The sequence below is a fragment of the Saccostrea echinata genome, unplaced genomic scaffold (assembly GCF_033153115.1).
Source record: "Saccostrea echinata isolate AGI-Se365-2 ecotype Australia unplaced genomic scaffold, CSIRO_AGI_Sech_v1 ptg000033l, whole genome shotgun sequence".
In the NCBI taxonomy this organism is placed as follows: domain Eukaryota; kingdom Metazoa; phylum Mollusca; class Bivalvia; order Ostreida; family Ostreidae; genus Saccostrea; species Saccostrea echinata.
This window is the reverse complement of record NW_026889782.1, coordinates 14,753,390-14,775,918: the sequence shown is the minus strand read 5'-3', so window position 1 is coordinate 14,775,918 and position 22,529 is coordinate 14,753,390. Positions and strand designations below refer to the sequence as shown.

General features: G+C 32.9%; 1 protein-coding gene across 1 annotated transcript; it reads left to right on the top strand.

Moving 5' to 3' along the window:
• Positions 1–584: 584 nt before the first annotated feature.
• On the top strand, positions 585–22,456 carry LOC133198173 (uncharacterized). The gene is made up of 27 exons (XM_061334306.1): positions 585–666; positions 5,948–6,015; positions 6,657–6,722; positions 7,139–7,213; positions 7,334–7,441; positions 7,641–7,722; positions 8,116–8,242; positions 8,511–8,592; positions 9,148–9,339; positions 9,711–9,837; positions 10,168–10,284; positions 11,221–11,348; positions 11,674–11,798; positions 12,549–12,691; positions 12,984–13,100; positions 15,369–15,463; positions 16,096–16,225; positions 16,376–16,551; positions 17,027–17,108; positions 19,205–19,327; positions 19,493–19,609; positions 19,952–20,185; positions 20,466–20,567; positions 20,788–20,904; positions 21,126–21,242; positions 21,486–21,725; positions 22,088–22,456. Exons 1-27 carry the CDS (start codon positions 585–587, stop codon positions 22,333–22,335), a joined length of 3,420 nt encoding a protein of 1,139 aa, XP_061190290.1. The 3' UTR covers positions 22,336–22,456.
• Positions 22,457–22,529: the final 73 nt, after the last annotated feature.

The window sequence follows — 22,529 nt, the reverse complement described above, 5'->3', positions numbered from 1 at the left end:
AAAAGTCAGCTGATCTCTGTGTGTGTGTGTTTTTTTTAATCATACATACACTAATTCGGATAATTAGATTAGGTTGAGGTCGGCACGAGACCCATTCTTAAAACAAAAAAAAAAATTGATTCCGAAATTTTCTTTTTCCTTACGTGACTCAGTTCAAATAAATTAAAACTTTGACATCTTTTGCTAAATTTACAACACTGAGGTTTTTTGATGAAGTCGTTAGAGTGCTGAGTCAGCAATATTATATAAAGGGGTCAACTGCACCAAGAAGGACTCGACCCCCCCCCCCCCCAACTCCTTTCATACAGACCGCTTATACTACAGAGTAAAATAAATCAGAGAATACTTTGCGGAGATTGCTAGATAAACATGGGAGTCGTATATAACACTTTGATCAGGTTTCCCCTTTTTTACAGATGATGCATTTATTGCACTTAAAATATATAGATAGAAAGTAAAAACATCAAGCGATATCAGTTACACTTGATAATCAATTCTCTACGGTCCGCCTGGCTAATGTCCTATAGAGATATAAAAAGCTCCTTACTTACCAGGGGGTACAGTAAACCGTCTCCATTCTAAAAATGTGGAGAGTCCGGGGAACTTTCTTCGTGTTATTGGTCGTTACCTATTTTTGTCATGCAGGGGGGAGACCAAGGCACAAAGGTAAATTATACTTATATTTTTAACTCACACAACGGTACAATATGTACTATGAATCATACTCTGAAATATCTTTTAGTATTTTTTTTTTTGTCTTATAAGAATATGCCCTCATTTTTTTTTCTGCATTACAATTGCCACTATAAATATAAAACACACACACAATTTTTATTCTAGTGATATTACCGCAATAAAAACAATAAAAATTGAAAAATAATCAAGAGCTTATAATATGTGTGTTTTCTTTAATGTTTTTCCATTAAAGTTGTTAACATATGCTTGCATCTGATAATATGTACGTCTTCAATAGATCTGTAGCGTTAAAGATCAATTGATTTCTATAATATACGCTATTGATACAATTATTTCATAATTTCACCAAAATATATATATATAAATACAATGTCAATGGTGCAATTAACTAAAGGCTGGTTTGTACTCAACCGATGTATAGAGCTCGAGGTGCACTATATCTTATTCATTTAAAATACTCTGAACAAAAATGGGTCACGATCTGCGGTTTTATTTTCTGGTTTATTAATTTGGTATGCTTGATTGCAAAGTTTCCCCCCAACACTTCTTTTATTTTTCGGAGCAAATCAATCTCTACGAAACTTGATTCAAATGTGGTATATAAATGTACTATCAGAATATGAAGAAGGGGATTTCTGAGTGATATATAATTTAAGACTAAAGGACACAATTGAAATGTCGGATCTAAGGCATTTTGTATATGTTAAAATCTTCCTATACGATACACAATGACTACCCTCGAACATTTAAGAAATGGATGTAGAAAAATCTTGTGAAATAAATCAAAACCCACGGAGAGTGTAATTGTTTTCTTAAATGCTACAACAAAACCAGCTTAGCAAGAAAAACAGCGATTTTATAACCTGTTCCTCACCTCAATTTGAAAATCAGTTCTTAATTCTAAATTTAAAAACGCATGATGCGAACTAAAGGAAAGTTCAAGTTTTTTTTTTAATTTTTGCAATGTCAAACATTCATAAAAATCAAATCAAGTGTGCAACATGTATGTATTATGCTTCTTTAAAAGATGCAAATGATGAAGATCGAATAAGGCTATTTTTGCTTGAAATTAAAAATTATTTGTCACAATTGACAACTGAAGTAAATGTTAATGTTCTTATATGGGTTCATGTCTTTTTCTGTATTGACACCATTTAATTGCTTGGCATTTAAATTGTTACAAAGTCCAATTCGGTAAATTTGCATTGCTTTTAAAAGAGATACTGTGTTAAGAAGGCAAATGAAGATAAATTAATGCATTGGAAGAATTCTTCATTGCTGACTAGTAACTAAAGAGGTATTCTTACATCTTGCAATTTCAGGACCTGCCTCATAAGGTATATGTATATTTTTAAAAGGTAATCATGAAAAAAAAATTGGATTAATTCTAAATTTCTTAAAACCATACTACGAAGAAAGGTGATGTATATTAAAAAGCTTCGAGAATCGATTCTTAATTGGGAGTTATTGTCACTGAGTATGATAAAAAAAATATTATAACTGATTTTTGTTTTGATTTGGCCCGATTGATATGACATTTCTTTCAACCAAATTAAAGGAATCAAAAATAGTTTCGCTATTTATATCTAAATCAAGTGCAGTGTAAATCAAACAGGGGATTCATCAAATGCACGATGCACCTTAAATGTTAAAAATATTGCTGAAAGATATACAATTCTGATTTAAGGCATGTTTTCGACCAAAGTAAAGAAATAAGAAATAGTTTGGCTATATATTTAAATCAAGTGCAGTGTAAAACAAGCAGGGTATTCATTAAATTCGGCGTTCATTTTAATAAAATATTGGCTAGAGTCTTATAATTCTGTTACGTAAGAGAGTTGTTTACAGTATCCCTCGTCAATTATGATGAAGTCATCCGATTTTGTTGGTGACTTTAAGGTTAGGACTCGAGTTAATCATATTCATGAAATCCTGGCGGTGCTGGGGAGGACATTATGGCTAACTGTCGAGCTACTCAAAGAACTCCAGTGTTACTAAATCAAATACAAAATAAGGATAAAATTACAAAGAAATAAATGGAAACCATATTAACTTTTAATTTAGACATAACAATGTAAGTCCAGGGCGTGAATATTTATAAAAGCCTTAGGGCATCAAATAAATTGCATCTAGCGATTATTAAAAATGGCAAATTTTCAATTAAAGGGTTCATGCATCATAAACTAAAAGTAAACATTTTAACAAAATTCCTGTTTTATTTTGCGTCTGACTCGGTACGTCGGGAGAAAGCATGTATCTTTTTATTATTTTATTTTAATTTTATTAAGTGTTCGAAGTTTATGGGATCCAACAGACAGATATTCAGTATGAGTAATTGGGAAATCGAAGGACTCGCGTTTTATTTGTTCCATATGTAGATCACTTTATGATTCATATTTGATTGTTGGTTTACCTTTTGCGTTTTTAAGGTTAAGAATTCTATCTCCATAATTTGTTTTTCAACAAAAATCAAATATATTTTGTTCATATTCAGCCATGTGAAAAAATAACAAATATGTTTTTTGGTCAGGAAATATTCGTGTCAATAGAACTTCGCAGGCTAACAAATGATCCCCTCTAACTGTATATATAACACAAGCATATTTCAATATATTCAGATCAAAATTAATTTTATGCTTTTAACGCAGTAGTGGAAGAAGAATTCTCTCCATTTTCACCCATTTCTAAACTTAGTTTTTTTCAAATTATTCATATTTTATCAAAATTCATATGAATATTCTAATGAAATTATTTTTATATGAAAATATTTAATAAGATAGTTATTGCAAATTCACCTAAGGTCAGGTAGCAAAAAAAGGAAATTATTTTCATTTAGCATTGTATCTTTATCCGTGTTATTCCCTTGATTGTTTTGTTGATAAATTAAAATTTTGTTGATTTACCTTATGATAACAGAATTAAATTATATATATATATATATATATATATATATATATATATATATATATATATATATATATATATATATATATATATATATATATAAACCATGGTAGTATATTTGATATTATTCTAACGTTACTTCCTGGCCTTTCCACATAAAATAAAATATTATGTAAAGAGTAATCTAATTTTTGATTCTACGAAATTATAAAATTTTGTTTACGTAGTAGCATTTCTTCTACATATTACTGTTTGCAGTTTTTGCTTATTCTCAGAAAACACTTGGTACGGGTTCTTTTGGTTCCTTGATTCTTAGAAATAAAGATGCTTTATGTATATATATATATATATATATATATATATATATATATATATATATATATATATATATATATATATATATATATATATATATAATTTATTAGAAGTCTGTCAACGCACGTGGTATCAGTATTGCATGCAATTTGAATCAAATTAATATTTTAGAACCTTGCTCGGGTAGGTAAAGAAGTATTTTCTTTCCTTATTCAGGAACTATTGCGTTATTCAGGGACTTTCTTATATATTTCCATTTTCAGAAAAGAAGGTAAATAACCTCCTGGCCTTTCCAGATTTCCAGATATATTCAGAACCAAGCAAATCCACAATTTAACATTCCGCGAAAAATATCCTGCTATACTTTTTTTTGCTTTTGCACGACTTTTTTTCCCGTTCCCCTTCCGTTACCCAGGTAAAAGCAAGCTAAGTTGTAAAACACTAGATAAAAGGTGTAGAATTTATAAAGTCCACAGAACGAATATGCATCCTTTCACATCCCGGTGCGAGCTCCAAATTTAAGTGTAAAATGCGAGATCAAATTCATTTTTTATCACACTGAATTACATGTACTACTCACGACTTTGTAGAACACTATGGGAGAAATACAGGTAAATATCCGATGTTCATTTCTTACCGTGACCATTTAAAAATCGTGGAAAGGAGGTATAAAAGAATGAGATAACAACAGAGCAAAACAAACATAACTGTTATTTATGGTTCTTTACAAAATTCCATAACACTTTTAAAGGTGCTTGGACACAGATTTGAAGTTAATATTTTCTCAATTTTTTTGTATAATTTCATAACTTATATGCTGCTATAGCATTTCACACTAAAATGTAATAAAAATCTAATTTCATCTTGAAGTTTTTAAATTTTCGAATTTCTGGACGCGTTGGATTGACACATCCTTGCGCTCTCTTAATACTTAAGAAAAGTAGCAATTTTTTGTGTATTAATGAAAAATATTAAAACTATAACCCAGAAAATTCAGAGTAGAAATGTTTGAAAACAAAATCCAATCACAGTATTGTACAATTGAACACACCCGGTGAATCGTAAACATTAACAATAACAGAGCTCGTGCCTTGTTTACAAAAACAGTTTACGTTTCACGGGTGTGTTCAATTTGTTAAACTCTTTACACATCACAGAGCACGGACTGACAATACTGGTGAGTTGGTTTTACTTTTGAACATTTCTTCTCTAAATTTTCTGGATTATAGATGTAATATTTTTCATTAATGCATAACAAAATCGCTTCTTTTCTTAAATATTAAGGATAAAGTTAAAATTTGTGTAAGTGCAAAAAATGTGTTAATCAAATGCGTCCCGAAATTCGTAGTTCCAGTAATTTCCAGATAAAATAAGTTTTTAAATATATTTTCGTGTCAAATGCTATTGGTCGCCCGCGTGGCGCAGTGGTTAGAGCGTCTGCTCTGCAGTCGCAGAGTAAGGAGTTGATCCTTACGTCGCGGGTTCGAATCCCACTGTGGGACGTGGAGACCGGTCCTTCGGATGAGACCGTAGAAACCGAGGTCCCGTGTCGCAGTAGGTGCTGGCACGAAAAAGATCCCTCACTGCTCAATGGCCGTGAGTGCCGAGTATAGGACAAAATTTGCAGCTCTCCACCGGAAAGTGGTGGTGTCTCCATATGAGTGAAAAATTCTCGAAAGGGACGTTAAACAACGTACAAACAAACAAATGCTATTGCAATATATAAGTCGTGATATTATACAGAAAATTTGAGAAAATATTAAGTTCAAATCTGTGTCTAAACACCTTTAAAACGAACTCGGATAGTCATGTTTCATCATCGGAAAGTTCAAAAAAAGTGAAAAAGAATAAAATATCTATTCTCACTGAGTCCAATGTTTTATAATACCAAACCAGATGCAGAAGGTTTTTTTTTTATCTAATACTCTATCTCATATGTACTATTTTGAAACTCGCATTAATTTTTTTCTGTAGAAACCAGAAAAACAAATTTTCACATTATATGTTGTTTTTACCACCTTTTATTACAAAGCTTTGAGAGATCGTCTTGTAGAAGATATTAGGAGACTTTTGGAACTTACTGAAAACGAGGCAATCCGGGTAAGCATTATTTCTGGTTGAGAACAAAAAACGTAATTGGGTGTTTTGTATAAATACTGTATGTTATTTAGTACATATCTTTTAGGCAATGGTTCAAGTTCGCCACAAATTGCTAGTAAGCTTACAGAAAAATATTTATTCAAATGAATACATGTTCAATGGCACATTGAGAAGAAATGTTAAATCCTTCTCGTGTATTAATCGAAACCCTAAAAATTACTACATTTTTTGTGTTTTAAAAAATAAATGCTTTCTGTTGTTGTTAGTATGGGAATTAATGTTGCAGCTGTTGCTGAAAAAAAACAACAACACATAATCCGCTTCCGCGGGTGATGTATTTTTTTTCTGCAATGTTCATTTCTGTTCGGACAAAGAAAGAAAGACATTTTATTGTTCATATTTATCTCTATATAATAATGATAGAAAGTAGATTTAAGAAAGATAAATATTGCATTATTGCTATGTCCATCATTTCATTGATGGAAGAGGGTCTGCTCAAAAATTTTATACAGGTGGCTTTCTTTGCTGCGTTAAAGCATTGATAAACGACCCTGGTTTTCATCAGAAATAAAGAGATAATATTCAGTGTGTAAATATTACATGTTTAAAAAGCTTTTTCAACTGGTAACGAATTTTCAAAGGTTGAAGAAGAGCGGGAAACTAAAAGCGAAAACCAGACGCACAACGAAAACGAAATAGATAATAAGGTTTGTAACCATTTAGGAGATATATAGGTTTAAAACCCATTTATCATTGTAGATGATAAGATACATGTAGGAAAAGTAATTAAAAATGATATGGAATTTAATATAAGCACAGGCAATCATAATACATAATGATCTATAATTTAAAGTTATATCAAGTGATCTTAAAATTTATAACACGTCAACATGTCCGAAGTTTAATTATTTTCACAATTCCTTAATTGTTAGCACGTGTCTTATAAAATCCCTGAAGAAAGCAATCGTATATAGAAAGTTTTTAAGACTTCTTGTTTTCATTTTTTCTTCCACATCTTTCTTAAATTTTTTGACAGTTGTTAAAAAATGTGTTTAAGATATTCGAGATGAGTTAGATTAAACTTCCATAAAACCAGACATATCGAAATAAATTGTTTTTCTAGAACATCGGTCCCGATGATCCATATGAGCAGCTGTTGTCCAGTTTTGGTGTAGTAGTGAATGGTAAAGTCAAACATGTGAGTTAATCTTCGAGGACTTTATATCAATTTTATTTTATTTTTTTTACATGTTATAGATTAAATTCTGCAAATTTTGTTTTAAAAAATCCAAACAAAGTAAATGTTTTGATTTTACAGTCTAAGTGGCTACATCCGGAGGACTCGGAAAAGTTTAAGGAACAGAAATTAGACAAAACCATAGAGAGAAAAGAAGAAATAGACAAAGAAGGGGGACCTGGAAAAGACGTATGTTTTTAGAAAATGTCCATTTTTTCTGTAATGCTTTGTCACAAATGATTTAAACATAGTATGTTTTAAATTGTATAAAGTATGCAATTGTCATTTCGAGGGTCAATGATATGAAATTAACATGGTTTGTTTATCATAATTTCAATATCTCTTGTAAAACCAGAGTAATATTATTAATCATATTTTATGTCGTTAGAAACGCAGAAAAAGAAATTTTGGACCGAGTTCGGCAAACTGGCCCAAAGGCATAGTTCCTTACATCTTTGATGATAATTTACGTAAGTTTTCATTATACCTTTTTAACTTGATCATTTATTTTGGTAGCATCCTGCTTGTTATTTAGCAGCTGTTACATAACAATCCTTATCTTTCTTTAATGTAAAGTTTGGTCATTTAAAAGCCGTGAAAATAAAGCCCATATATGATTATTCTACATTGAACACTGGATAATAGACAAAGAGTAAATATTTTAAAGGTACCCCTTTCTTACGTAATTTTGGTGGTTTCTGAAAGTCATTTTTACAGTTGAAAACCCTGTATCTATATTAGTTCAACCAGGCGAACAATAAGTTTTATATTCTTTGAAAAACATTTTATTAAAGGAGTGCGATAGTAACCAGCGCATTCCCCTTTCCACGACTTTGAATTCACCTTTTTCCTTTGCTTATCAGTCGCAAATAGGGGACCATTCCAGGAGGCAATTTTGTTGTTCAACAAATTCACTTGTATTCGCTGGAAGCCAAGGTCATCTGAAGTAGCCACAGAAGCAGGACATTCAGGATATGTTCGAGTTCAAAGGTACTTAGCAGGACGTTATTCCATATAAAGGACATCATGTTTATTTCTGCCCTGTTCCATGTTTTGGACATTATGTATAAACATTATGATAATGAATAACATAAACATTATGAAAGAAACATATTCAAGAGAAAGGGAACATGACATTCTTAAACTTTTTAAAATCAATGCTTCTTTTTGCTTTTTTAAATTTTATGTTGTGTTTTTTTTCTGGTAACCAATGTCTTTGTCTAATATGATAAATAATAACAATATTCTATTGTTTTAGCGGATCAGGTTGTAGTTCCGGTGTTGGGTTTTACGGAAATGATGAACACGTGATAACATTAGCAGAACCCGGATGTGGATCGGTAAGACGTGGTATTCGGTTGGAAGATCGATTTTTATTGCTAAATGATCACTCAGATTAGTAAATGACTCATAGTGCTGCAATTAGTTAACATTTCTCACACCCGCAGCAACAAACCTAAGTTAGTAAGAAATGGGTAGAAACTGCTTCAACCCCAAACTTTTAGCACCCTGAGGTAAAAAGTTTGGGTCTTTCGAATTAGACGGTAAAACTCAGCTGTTGGCACGATAAAGAACATCCGTCACTGCTCAGTGGTCCTTAGTGCCAACTGTAGTGCTAACTTTAAAGCAACTCATCGGCATCCGGTGAGGTTACATATGATTGAAATAATTTTGGAACACCCAACATTATAATTGTCTTCTTTCAAAATTATATGGTGAATTGTTAACAGCAAACGTCATTGAGTCGGTACATTATTGTTTAAAAAGCCTATGTTAGATCGCTGAAGACTTTATTATCATTTTACTGCTTTATATTATAAAAATACATTTTTAAACAGTAAACAAATTGTCTAAGTCATTGGTGTAGATCTTTACAATATACATATATATCTTAGGTCGGAATAGCGGTTCATGAAATGTTGCATAGAATTGGACAAAGGCACGAACAGTCTCGAAGTGATCGGGATAGGTATGTCAGAATTGTCTGGAAAAACATCGATCCCGATATGAAGTATAATTTCTACAGACGTTTGACATACAATCGGAATCCGTACGATGTAGGAAGCGTAATGCAATACGGTTATACGGTAAGTCTGCGATTTACGTTGATTTGAGTGGGCACTATCACTCTTTTGAAAATTCTGATTAATTTAAACAAAAAGATCCCTTCTTGATTTCCATTGGATCCCTTATTGCTACTATAGGTGTGAAAAAAAAATTACAAGAGGATGGTGATGATTTAAATTTCAGAATTATTGTTTGAAGTAAAAGTTAATTATACATTGACTTACTAAACATCTCCATTACACAAATGTTTTCTAAGATATTTACTGCTGGTGTTTAATTGCATTGAAATGAACGCTGCTGATGTCAAAATTAGTCAATTACCCTGATTGTGGTACGAGTACTGCATCAAAATAAATGAATTATAGACACCAATTTTATGCTTTATTTTCAGTCATTTGGCGCTGGAAAAACCACAATAGAATTAAGAGACAAAAACCTTTTATTTCTGGAAGTCCCAAGTGACCAGGTCTTCTCCTTTTATGATTTGAAGGACATTTTGGATCAGTATGAATGCACCGGTAAGAAGTATACACTACTATTATTTGTAAGATGTGCTGAGCATGACGTTGTATCCATATGTATGCATCGCTTTAAGATCATAAACTTTTATTCATATTCAATGAAAAGTTGGTGATATTTAATTTGCAACAAAATCATATATGTTTGTAGCATGGTTTAGATAATCCCCAGTAAAAGGATAATTCTCTTACTATTTATACTAACTTTTTTACTTGTATTTATACTAAAAGTAAAATCGTACGGTTTCGCGAAAAAGTATTTTGCAGTTTTAAAGGCGGGAGATTCGAAAAGATAATATCTAAACATAAATTTCATCTTATTCATTTAAGCACATTGCACTTCACCCCCTGTCTGTGAAAATGGTGGGTACGTGAACTTTACATGTCAGTGCTCCTGTCCTAAGGGGTTTACTGGGAGCACGTGCCAGACAGTGATTACAGATTCAGGTAATAAAGAGTAAAAGTTAATTACAACAGGTGCAGTTATGAAAGTATTGATTTTTTATTGTGTTTGGCCTTACTAGAATGAACAGGATAACTAGAAATATCGTGTAAAGACTTTTTAGACGAAATTTTCATTGGAATAGAACAAGTATCGTAGAAAAAAAAATAACATTCAGCCTTATGAAAAGAGTATTTATTTAGTTTTAATTTCTTGTATAGAAAAATTATTGAACTAAACTAAACATGCCTAACACCTTTCACGGTAGCTCAGTCGGTAGAGCGCTCGCTCCGTGATCGGGAGGTCGCGAGTTCGAATCTCGGCCGCGACTGACCTAAGTCGATAAAAAAAAAATAGGTAGCAACTGTTCCTTCGCCATGCGCTCGGCACTTTGAAGTGAAAGTTGCGGGTCCTTCGGACGAGACCTTAAAAACCGAGGGCCCATGTCACGGCATGCGTTGGCACGATAAAGATCCCTCACTGCTCAATGGCCCTGAGTGCCGAGTAAAGGTCAAAATTTGAAACTCTTCACCGGTATATGGTGACGTCTCTATATGAGTGAAAAATTCTCGAATGGGACGTTAAACAATATACAATCAATCAATAAACATGCCTAACCGATTCAGTTCTCAAACGCAAACTTAATGTAGCCTTGTGAAACCACATTTACCCTTTGATCTGTTCAGTGGCGGTCAAAGAATTTCATAACCGGGGGGGGGGGGGCTGCATCGAAGCCCCTAGTGATTCCAGGGCAAAGCCCTGGTGGGGGTCCGGAAACTGACGAATTCTAACAATTAGGAGGTGTTTTCATTGATTTTAGGAAAATACAAACAAAATATCAAAAAAAGAATCAAACGGGGGGGGGGGGGCGCACTCCCGGCGCTGGATCCGCCTTTGCTGTTGTCCCCAGCTGTCTTACTGTGGCGTATATTTTTTTTTAGATTGTGGTGGATTCGTTTATCTTAAGGAGAATGATCTTGTCCTAGAGCCAAACAAAGATGTATCAGTCACATCTCCTAATTACCCCGGCCCTACCGGACAGGGGAAAATATGTAGATGGGCAGTTAAGGTAATTCACAAATGAATATCGAGGCTTCATTCCTTTTCATACTTGGCCACAGGTCTTTCCTGAAAAGGCTGACGAAGAGGTGTTAACCCCCTTCTATAGCTTTTAGTAATGTAAATCGTTGTTACTAATCTGAGCTTTTCCCCTTAATCTTATTTTAGCAATGCTCAGGACACATTTTCTATGGAAATGCGATAACGTTTATATATACAAAAAGATGATTAATTGTTACATTCGGTCCTTGAGATTCATAGAGGTTTTAGTGTAGTTTATATGCGGCTCAAATTAAGCTTCTTGTAGAATAATACATCTTCGTAATTAATTACAGGCACCCGAAGGTTACATTATAAAAATGACCATAGATGACCTTCATATGGCCTATAACCCGGAAACAGTTCGGTGTTATCATTGGCTGGAGATTCAGTACAACCTTCCAGGACAAGCTGGCATCCGGTAACATTCATACAATAGCATCATAGAAACTTTAGTTGAAGATCAGTTGACGCTGAGAACAGAAATAAGCTTATTTCACAGGATGAACCCAGATCATTTAATCAACTGAATGGTCAATGAAAATTAGAAAGGGGAGCTTCCTCGTTCGGTGGATTTTCAGTATACTTTCAGTCATCGTTCAGTTAACTGAATGGCAGAAGTCCATCCAGTGCTTATTATCATTTAAAGCAACACTAGCAAATGATTAAGTGAGGTTCACATGTGGAAAGTTTTACTACTATACAATCGAAAACTCGTAAACATTTAATAAGTAACCAAACATATAATAAAGCAACACGGAACATATAGTAAGGAAATATGATACGCAACGAACAGTAAAGCAACAGGGGTGTAAAGTTATGTGGTAGACATAACAAAAATGGCATGTGCTAACATAACAGTGGTAAATGTTAAAGTAACACTTTTTACGGTTATAAACACCCTTGAAATTACCTTCCATTGCACTTAAATATAAGCAAGTCAGACTGATAAATAAAAAGCATTAAAAAGGAAGATATGGATGAAGTAATAGCAGTCATTTTGAGGATAAAATTTAAAAAAAAAATACATGTATTGGATACGACCTTAGGTTAGCTTTTTATTATATCATAGCCTTCGTCTGTTGCATTATGAAAATGTGACCATGCTTTATTGACATTGGAATGGCTGGTCTAACTTAATTGTATCATAATTTAATCTATTCATGGACAGTCGATGTGGTGATATCGTTGGAGAAACCTTCCTGACGTCAGTCGATTCACCCACATTAATGATCGTTACCATGGATACCAAATTTGTAGGCAGCAGGGTTACACGAAAAGGATTCAGACTTCACTTTGAAAAAGAGAGAGAGGGTATATTTAAGTACCTGTCTGATACTTATATTAGTGGCACTACATTCATACATTGATGTCATTTTTCTGTGCTTCAGATTTCTATATTCTTTGGTCATTTAAAACACTTCAATCATTACAATAAAACACGGTTTTAGCGAACTTTCTACTAATGATTTCATTCTTAGTGCAAAGTGATACCTACTAACTGCACTTTAAAAATAGTAATACAAACAGTAATTTTTTTAAAATGTCTTGATCAAATGACACCGTTTGCGCTTGTTACTTTTTTGTAACCGTATTTTTTCTATAGTGTGTAGGGACAACCCTTGTCAGTATGGAGTGTGTATTCCATCCGAGCAGAAGGCCTGTCAGTACAAGTGTGTGTGTCAGCCTGGATACACGGGGGGCAACTGTGATCAAGTCATAGGTATGATTGTGTTAATTAAACATATTGAGACTTATCATGACCGAGAATGAAGTGCTTTTCTTTGAACTCGGTATACTATGGATTGACCGAATGAATGGACCACATTTGTTATATATATATATATATATATATATATATATATATATATATATATATATATATATATATATATATAAAAGACTTCATTATACTTCTGTTAAATTGTTTCCTTTATAAAGTTAAGAAGGTAGCCAAACAAAAAGTGGATTAAAGATTTGGAAAAACATTTTTATAAATTTATATGGAACAATAAAACAGAAAAAATCTCAAGAAAAACAATGCAACTTTCCAAAGAGAATGGTGGTCTTAAAATGACCAATATTGACTGTTTCATTAAATCTTTAAAATTAACTTGGATCAGAAGATTACTATTTACAAAGTCTAGTTGGATCCCACTGTTCACTGAAATAACAAAATGTAATATTGTAAACCTGTCCCATTTTGGGCCAGAATATTCAAAAGCCAAAGCAAAGAATACACAAAATAGCTTTTGGAAAGAAGTACTGTATGTATTTTCTTAAGTCTTATAACATGTAACTTGAACCAAGGAGATATTTTGTTGGAACCTCTGTGGTATAATAATAAAATTATGACTCAAAATAAGTATGTTTTTTCAAGGCCATTGTATGAAAAGGGATTTATTGTAGTTGGTGATTTATTTGAAAGTAATGGTAACTTTATATGCTTTGATGATCTTGTTAAAGAATTTTCTTTAAAAGTCCCTTTTACTATATATGAAGGCATAAAAAGGGCAATTTTGCATTCTTGGCCAAATGTTAGAAATGTTGGTATAAATTCTGTCACAAGACCGTATCAGCCAAAATTTGTGGAAATCATCAATAAAGATACAAAAGGTTCTAAAACAATTTATGATGCATATTTGTCATTACATGTATATACTTCACCAAAGTGTGAATCAAAATGGGCTAAAGAACTGCAGTTACAGCAGGATTTTAATTGGAAATTAATTCATAAAAAATATTATTCAATAACAAAAGACACAAGGCTTTTATGGTTTAATTTTAGAATCATACATAGGATTCTTGGTACAAATAAGTATTTGTTTTTGTCAAAAATAAGAGAAAATAATTTATGTTCTGTATGTCAGCAAAATGTTGAATCAATTGTACATATTTTCTTTTATTGTCCTAAAGTTAACCCATTGTGGTCTCTTTTAGAAGATTGGATATTTGAAAAAACTGGAAAAATAATAAGATCTGATGTATGCACAGTTATATTTGGTTCTTCTAAAGAAGACACAATTATCAATCTTATATTGCTACTTATTAAACAGTACATTTTTATACAAACAAGAAAAAACCAAAATATAACTATCCAAAATATCATTAAATACTTATATGTGTATTATAAATTTGAAGAAAAATTGTATAAATTTAACAATGAACTTCATGTGTATAAAAGAAGATGGATTAACTGGAACCAGATATTTGAAAACATAAACATATAGATGAATTTATGTCATGTACATTATTATTTTAGTATATCTTGTGTATTCATATTTTTTTTTTTATATATTTCATGTTCATTCCTAAAAATCTGTATGTAAGCTTTCCAGCCGTGGTGTGTCTGTGTTTGTGTATGTGTATGTATGTTTGTTTATGTCTAAAGTCAGTCAATAAAAAAAAAAAAAAAAAGTTAAGAAGGTAAAATAACTACCTTTTATGGTCTGAAAATTTCCACGCAATAAAAAGGTATTAGTTTGTGACGTAATCAGGGTTTCAGCTCCTTCTTGCAGTGTTGTAATCTTAAATAAATATAGTATAAATACTTGCTCAAAACTATTCTTTTGAAGTTTTCCTGTTTTGCCTAAGAAACTGTAGTATCAGATAATTCAGCTGTCAGAAATTATGATATTCATCAGTGTAATAAAACGCTTATCCACTGGTGGTGAGTGGATAGCTCTTTCATCAAACCCTTGACAGGAACTATTCCTCTCGGGCAAGCCCTCAGGGAATAGTTCCTGTCGCGTGTTTGATAAAAGAACTATCTCACTCATCACAAGTGGATAAGTGTATATTATAACATAGACAATAAGTCAGATGAACAGAATTTGTCTGTCTTCAATCATATTAAGTTAATAGTAGCAAAGAGATATAAATAAATAAAAAGATCTGTTTGTATGAGTCGAAAAACAACAGATATTGATGAAAAATATATATAAACTTCTATCGATCTTTACAAATACATTTTTATTTCTATTTTGTGTAGATGGTGCTCAACTTAAATGTACTTTCGAGAGGTTTGAGAAGTGTTTCTTCAGCAATATCGAGGAAGGGGATAACTTTGAATGGGGAATTGGTTTTGTAGGTATTTCTCTTTTTAAATGTGATGAATAAAATAGATATACGACTTTGCATTTGACATATTTCCTTTAAGTTTACTGAATTGCAGAAGTCCATCTTGTGATCTTTCGTTACTCCTAAAAACTTGTATGTCTTTTACCTTTTTGGGTTCTTAAAATATACTGTATATGCAGACATCAAAAAAGTAATTGTTGATTATTTAAAAAAGTAATTGTTGATTATTTAAAGACAACTCAAGCCCTGTGACTTTATACATGTCTGAGATATTGCCGACTCATCGGTTAGCATTTATTTTTCAATAATTTATATACATTTAAACGAGTTATGAAACATAAGTTACAAAAAAAATCGCCTACTTAAATCATGAGAGCTAGATATATTTTTATAAGGCTTCGGATAACAATAATTTAAATTAATTAGACAGCAAAGTAGGTAATTGTGTTTTATAAATTGAAGAAACGAGTGATTTTGCGTCGTTAAAAGCTTAATTCTTCATATGTATTCGTTATTTTAATAATGTATCACGGGGAGCGATAATCACTTTGCCGTAAGCGTGAATTCATTATAAGCATGTTTGCTTTAAAAAATGTTTTACCGTATATCAAGTAAAAAACACTACATTTAAATTGCAGAAACATAGCATATCAACAAGGACGGGACCGGAGGGTGCATTCAAAGGGCAACGATTCTTATTTGCTGAAATGTCCTCACCCAGAAAACCCGGAGATAAGGCCATCTTCAAAACAAAAGTACCCCTGCCAGGTAACTTTCACTTGATTCAAAACCATAATTTAAACTGCAACTGGCATATACAGGGTATTCAATGGAAGAATTCAGAAGTTAAATGCTTAAGGAATAGGTTGTTTTACTTTCCTAAATTAAGGAGTTTATCTATACTTTCTCTGATTACAGAACAGCCTGGTTGCCTTTCTTTTGCATACAATATGTTTGGCAGAAACGTTAACAAGCTGTCGTTGTTTTCCGAGGGAACAAACACAGCTAAATCATCACTGTGGACAAAAGAAGGTAATCAAGGATCTGATTGGTTGACGGCGAAAGTAAATGTTCCAGCAACAGCGGGACTAAAGGTAAGACATCACTGCATACTAACCTAAGTTATGTTAAGAATCCTCTATACATTGCACACCAAAGCGGTCAAATTCTTTGGTATTTTTATGCATTTGGAGTAAATCACCCTTATATCTAAAATTAAATAAATTTGAAATCTAGTTAATAATTTAATTTGTAATCACTTTAGGCATTCTTAACATATTTTTCTAGGCCAGGGTAAATAAATGGAACACATTATTTGCATGTATTTTTCCCACTTTCGTAAACAAAGGGATATCTGTTGTCTTTAAGCTTTTTGCCAGGGGGTGAATGCCAGGTAACCTGGGTTGAACCTTCAATAGAAAGCCTCAGTAATAATACATTTATACCAATACCTTTCTCAATGTCCAAAAAAATGCTTAATTGTATAGAGACCTTAATGTATAGTCAGGTTTAATGCATTTTAAAATGAGTTTGTTTTAACTGCCAGTAGTTTTTTTTTATTTTCTTTAGCTGTCTTTTGAGGCTATTACAGGAGACTCTTGGGATAGTGACGTAGCACTTGATGAGATCACGTGGGAGCTAGGGCAATGTGGTGAGTACCGATGCACACTAAAGGAAAGCTGCAACGGGCATGTCATTTTCTGATGAGACAGATCCCATCTCTGATTTGTTTGGGGGTCCGTGTTTGCTCTGCTCCCGATTTGGATTGTTTTTATGGACTTTGAGGTTGAATACTGTTCGTTATCTCCATATTTCGTACACATTAAGTTTAGCTTCTGCATATCGTATCTGTATAATGTAAAATTGGAGAAAAATCAAATAGTTATATATCTAATATATGGATAAAAATCTTTCATACATTTTGGAATAAACTTTTCAGCTAGTTGCACTGTAATGTATTTAAAGAAAATTAATCCATAGATTGAAATGATGTTGAATATATATTTATTCAGACAATCTACATTAAATAATGCAAAAGATAGCACGTTCAAGTTAACAAAAATCCTTCCTTCTGCCCATAGGATGACTGCACTTAACGCCGTTTTTTGGGTGGTTCTTTTTTCGGTCACTTCTGTTACTTTTATTCCTTGCCTAATTTTACTTCAAGTCATTTTAATAGAGTTTGTTCAATTTCCAACAAAAATTTGTAATTTCATAATGGTTTTAAACTGCGTTGCAATATCTGGCATTTTTTGCTCATGAAAATGTCATAACTTCCTCTTTGTGGATATGTTCTAATAAAGAAGAAGACGCCCGCTTCAGCGGGTATATATACAAAATTTAAGAGTACGTAAATACTCCTCTGAAAGACGCAGGAAAGTCAGAGCATTATCATCATTGATTCTTGTCATTTTGACAACGACTCTTCTACCTGTATCTTTAATGAAACTTTTTTTTTATATTTGCCAAAAACTGGTACCTTTTAACTGCCGTTTGCAGACTCAACTGCTCACTTTATCCTAGTCACTAGACGTGACAAGTTGGCATCATGGACCTTTCCCAAGAAATATGGACATTCTGACAGCATTTAAACTGATTTCATCAAATCAAAAGAAACCCTAAACCCTTTATCTAAAACTAAAATATCATCCTTTTTACTCAGTTAAACAGCCTATTGCCCTCCCCAAAAAGATGTTTGTTTTAGATTGCAGCATCATTATTATTACCATCTGCAAGAAACAGTCCAAAAATATCAATGATAAATCCGTCTGAAGATCATAAGTGGTTTGGCTTGTGGACGGCCTTTGTAAACGCTATATCATCTCCTCTAAAAGGAAAAATATGAACTTGTTTATGTGCCATCTTTCCGCAGGATAAATGTGTCATTACTGCCAGATTCTGGAAGCTTCCTCTCAACTATTGTATGTTTTTTTTACGATATCTTCTCTACAAATATTCTCAAAGACCACATATTTCGGAACAAAATAAGTCACCAAGGCTTTTTTTTTTTTTTTTTTTTTTTTTTTTTGTTCATTTTACTCAAATACCGTTCATTTTTTTTAAATTGAATTATGTTCGCAAAATGCTGCTAGATAGCTCAGTTCTGAGTTTTTAAAGCAAAATAGCTTGAACGGTTCCACCTGAAACTATTCTATGTCGTAAACTATACACATGTAGGTCGAGTGAATTAAACTGGGTAGGATTCAGATCTGTAAGAGATACGTTATCTTCTTCGCTTAAAGAAACTGAATTGCCGAAGTCAACTCGAGATTTTTCCTTTTTTTAAAAGCAACTCTCTTCATATTGTCAGCTGCTCTACTTGTTCACTCGAAGTTATGTCCTTTGTGCCTCGTTTAAACCTAAACGAGTATTTCAGAGGTTCTGAATTTTTAAACCTAGATTTATCCACAGATGGACAATTACATAAAGTTGCAGTTAAGACATTGGCCATTCCTGCAATTAAAAGAGAAATGCCCATTTTTAAAATTTATTTTGTCACAATTTTTAAGTGTCCTGAAATGCAGTTATCCTTAATGACCATCGAATGATAAACAAGTATCTGTATGAAACGGTGATTCGTACATGCAAATTGTATAAGGGAACTCTGTGAAATTCATACAACTCTTAGGTGAAAAGTAAAAGCTAGTTTTACTAAACAGAAAGTGGTCAATAATAGTGATGTGTAAAAGAAGTAAGGCTATTCAAAATCGTTTTGGATGATAAGGCTTTATTAATTTTGTATTTTAGACATGACCAGTAAAAAGGACTGTATTGAACCAGGAAAAGAGTACGAAGGCACACGTGACTACACGAAAGGCGGGATCAAATGTCAAGCCTGGGCATCGAATGAGCCACACACAGTAACTTCAAGTAAGTTATTCCTATTGCAATCATGAATCTGTAGTTGAATATATGACATTCGAAGTTTTAACTACCGCAAATAAGTATATGTAGACTAATATCGTTTAGTTAAAATACAAGTAGAACATGTATGATATAATGATCAGTTTAAGTTTGCGATTCCCTTTTCTTTAGAGTATACCTACCTCGCCAATCAGTCTAACTACTGTCGAATTGCTGACGAGCCAGCGCCTTGGTGTTACACGACTTCTACCTCGACACGATGGGACTGGTGTGACGTACCATACTGTGGTATGTTCTGCAGATAAAGTTACAGTGTGCTGAAACCCAGATAATGTGGTCAATTGTATGTCTTTACCTAACATATACGCAACTACATAGTTCCTTTTGCTTATCCAATGTTTTTTCCTATTATTAAATTGACTTTTCTCATAAAAAGTTAATAACAGTTTGGCTAAGATTTGATAAATACGGAATTCATCTTTCAAGTCGAATTCAAAATTGCAAAAATATTTTAATTATTTTTCAACGAATGCATATTTTGATTGATATTAAATTTATTACTAATACCTCTCAAGCAATGCAATAAGTAAGCACGCCTCCCTTTAGTTTTTAGTAACCTGTATTTAACAGCTTCAACTGAGTGTGCTTATACACTGAACCAAGCTGATTACAGTGGAACGGTTAGTCATACAAAAACAGGCATTCCGTGCCAGAGATGGGACTCTCAAACTCCACACACACATTCATATAACAATCTCGTGAAGGATGAAAACTTCTGTAGAAACACAGACAACAGCGCTGGAGCATGGTGTTACACACAAGATCCAGATACTCGCTGGGAGTTGTGCGATGTACAACAATGTGGTAAGGGCGTGGAAAACTCCTAATCTTCATTAGTAATACGGAAAGGGGGTGTTCAAAAGTTTAAATTATCTTGCTGGGAATGTACATTTCAATATTTCATGTGCTGGCTTCAAAAATTTATTAGCCCAATACTGTTTTTGCTCACAGCTGTGAAATATTTGAAAGTATAGCAATGTGTAATACAATAAAAGAAAGACCAGATATAAAACTAGATAGAAGTTTGCGTAGATTTAGTGACACTTCAGAGTTTTAATGAGACTTGAGTATTATTTTTTCACAGAGAAAATTCAGAGCGACTGTATTATGACCGGCAGAGGCTTAGACTATGCTGGAACAATTTCTACATCTGCTTCTGGGAAAAGCTGTCTTAATTGGCCAGTCGGTATGAGCACAAACAGGGTTTTAATACATACTTTCTCAAAATTGCACATTTTTAAACAAGATTGTAATGGACACGAACTTTAACCGATCTTTCTCTGTCTTCTTCAAGTAGGAGACCTGACCTTTAAGATGGCTATATGTCGTTCCTCATGAATTGCTTAGATCACCGCTGAATGATTTAATTGTAAATAAAACATGAAAATAAACCCCAATGATTTCAGAATCAATGAAGGGAGATGCCAATTACTGCAGAAATCCTGACATGTCATCTAAGCCTTGGTGTCACGTACAGGGTGAAACAGGCCCAACGAAGGAATATTGTGATATAAAATCATGTGGTAATATATCCTTTATAAAATAAGAAAACAATACAAAAACGTCTCCTTTTGGTAAAATATAAGGTTTTAGATGATAACGAATCCATGAAGAAATTAAGGTACCTATATTTGACATTTCCTTACTTATTAACTTTGTCTTCCCATACGTATCTGATACTAGCATTATAGAGAAATTGGTTCAAAATGGAGATGCATACATAATTTTGGTTTGTTTCTTACAGCGGATTCACCATGTTTTCCAAATCCTTGTAAAAATAGGGGTCATTGTGAGGTGGACGGAACGTCCTACAATTGTACATGTCTGGAGGGGTTCAAAGGGGATAAATGTGAAATAGAAGGTAAAAGTACTCCTTTACACCAGCATACAAAAGTATAAAATATTTTAACATTTGTTAGTCTTCTCTTGGCTCTTTATTTCTAGGTAAGCTATGTCTATTCGTGTGTCAAGTTAATCAGCTTTTACACTTCATGCATTTCATATTAATTGAGATTTTTTTTTATTTGAGATCCTTCAAACTTTTATTTCCAAAAATGATCTTTATTTGTTTTAATATCCATAAATATTAAAATGTAATCCTCAGATGTACTGGAAGAGGTTGATTGTAAAAGAACTACCACAGGGTGGGAATATCAAGGGAAGATCAGCGTCACAAAGTCGGGGAGGACATGTCAAGCATGGGTATCCCAGACTCCCCATTCCCATTCCTTGGGAACAAACTTACCTGAAAATTACTGTAGAAATCCTGATAGTGAGCCAGCACCTTGGTGCTACACAATAGATCCAGACAAACGTTATGAGATTTGTGAAATTCCAGATTGTGGTAAATATGTAGATATCTTAAAATATATACAAGTACTCAGGAGATTAGAAAGAGTCAAGAAAAATATGATGTTAAGGTTCACTGATAGTCTGATACGAGAGATAACTCTCAGTGGCAAATATAACTATTAGCCTTTTATAAAATTACAAAGTTAAACGGCCACTTCTGACAAATTGTGTTACCGCAAGGTATGCTGAGATGCATTTCAGATATAAAATTTCCTTTGAAAAAAATCATTAGTCTTGATTAGTGATCAGGGGGTTGATGAACCTCAAAATCTAATTTAACTACTTTTTAAAGTAAAGGAATTTCATTTAGTGTGCGTCTTATACATTTAAATTATATAACATTCTCATTAACAGTGACTCCAGCATTAGAATGCCTCCCTAGCTCGGATCCTAAAGGTGAGCGCTATTACGGAACACATAATGTGGCAGATACCGGAGACTTATGTCAGGCCTGGAACAGCCAGTCCCCAAACACACATCGCTATACTTACCTTAGTGACCAAGCCAACTACTGCCGGAACCCGGATGGCGAGCCCGCCCCATGGTGTTACACTGTCAACCCTAACGTTCGTTGGAGCACCTGTAATATTCCTCACTGCTGAAATTAAAAACTTTTTACCGTTGACAACCATTTTGTTCAATATAATGTATTTTTTCTTTGATTTACAATATATATTAGTTTTTCCTTACTTGCTTTAATTTGTGCCCAAGTATCCATACCTTTCAGGCTCACTATATAAGCTTTTGTGTTTTGTATATGTGAATAATTGTAACCTTTTTACTGTTATATTAAGTC

Excerpts from the sequence above, each read along its gene's own strand:
- LOC133198173 (XM_061334306.1), top strand. The coding sequence starts at position 585 with ATGTGGAGAGTCCGGGGAACTTTCTTCGTGTTATTGGTCGTTACCTAT. Across the intron at positions 8,243-8,510 it reads GGATATGTTCGAGTTCAAAG|CGGATCAGGTTGTAGTTCCG; the intron begins GTACTTAGCAGG and ends CTATTGTTTTAG. Across the intron at positions 8,593-9,147 it reads CAGAACCCGGATGTGGATCG|GTCGGAATAGCGGTTCATGA; the intron begins GTAAGACGTGGT and ends TATATATCTTAG.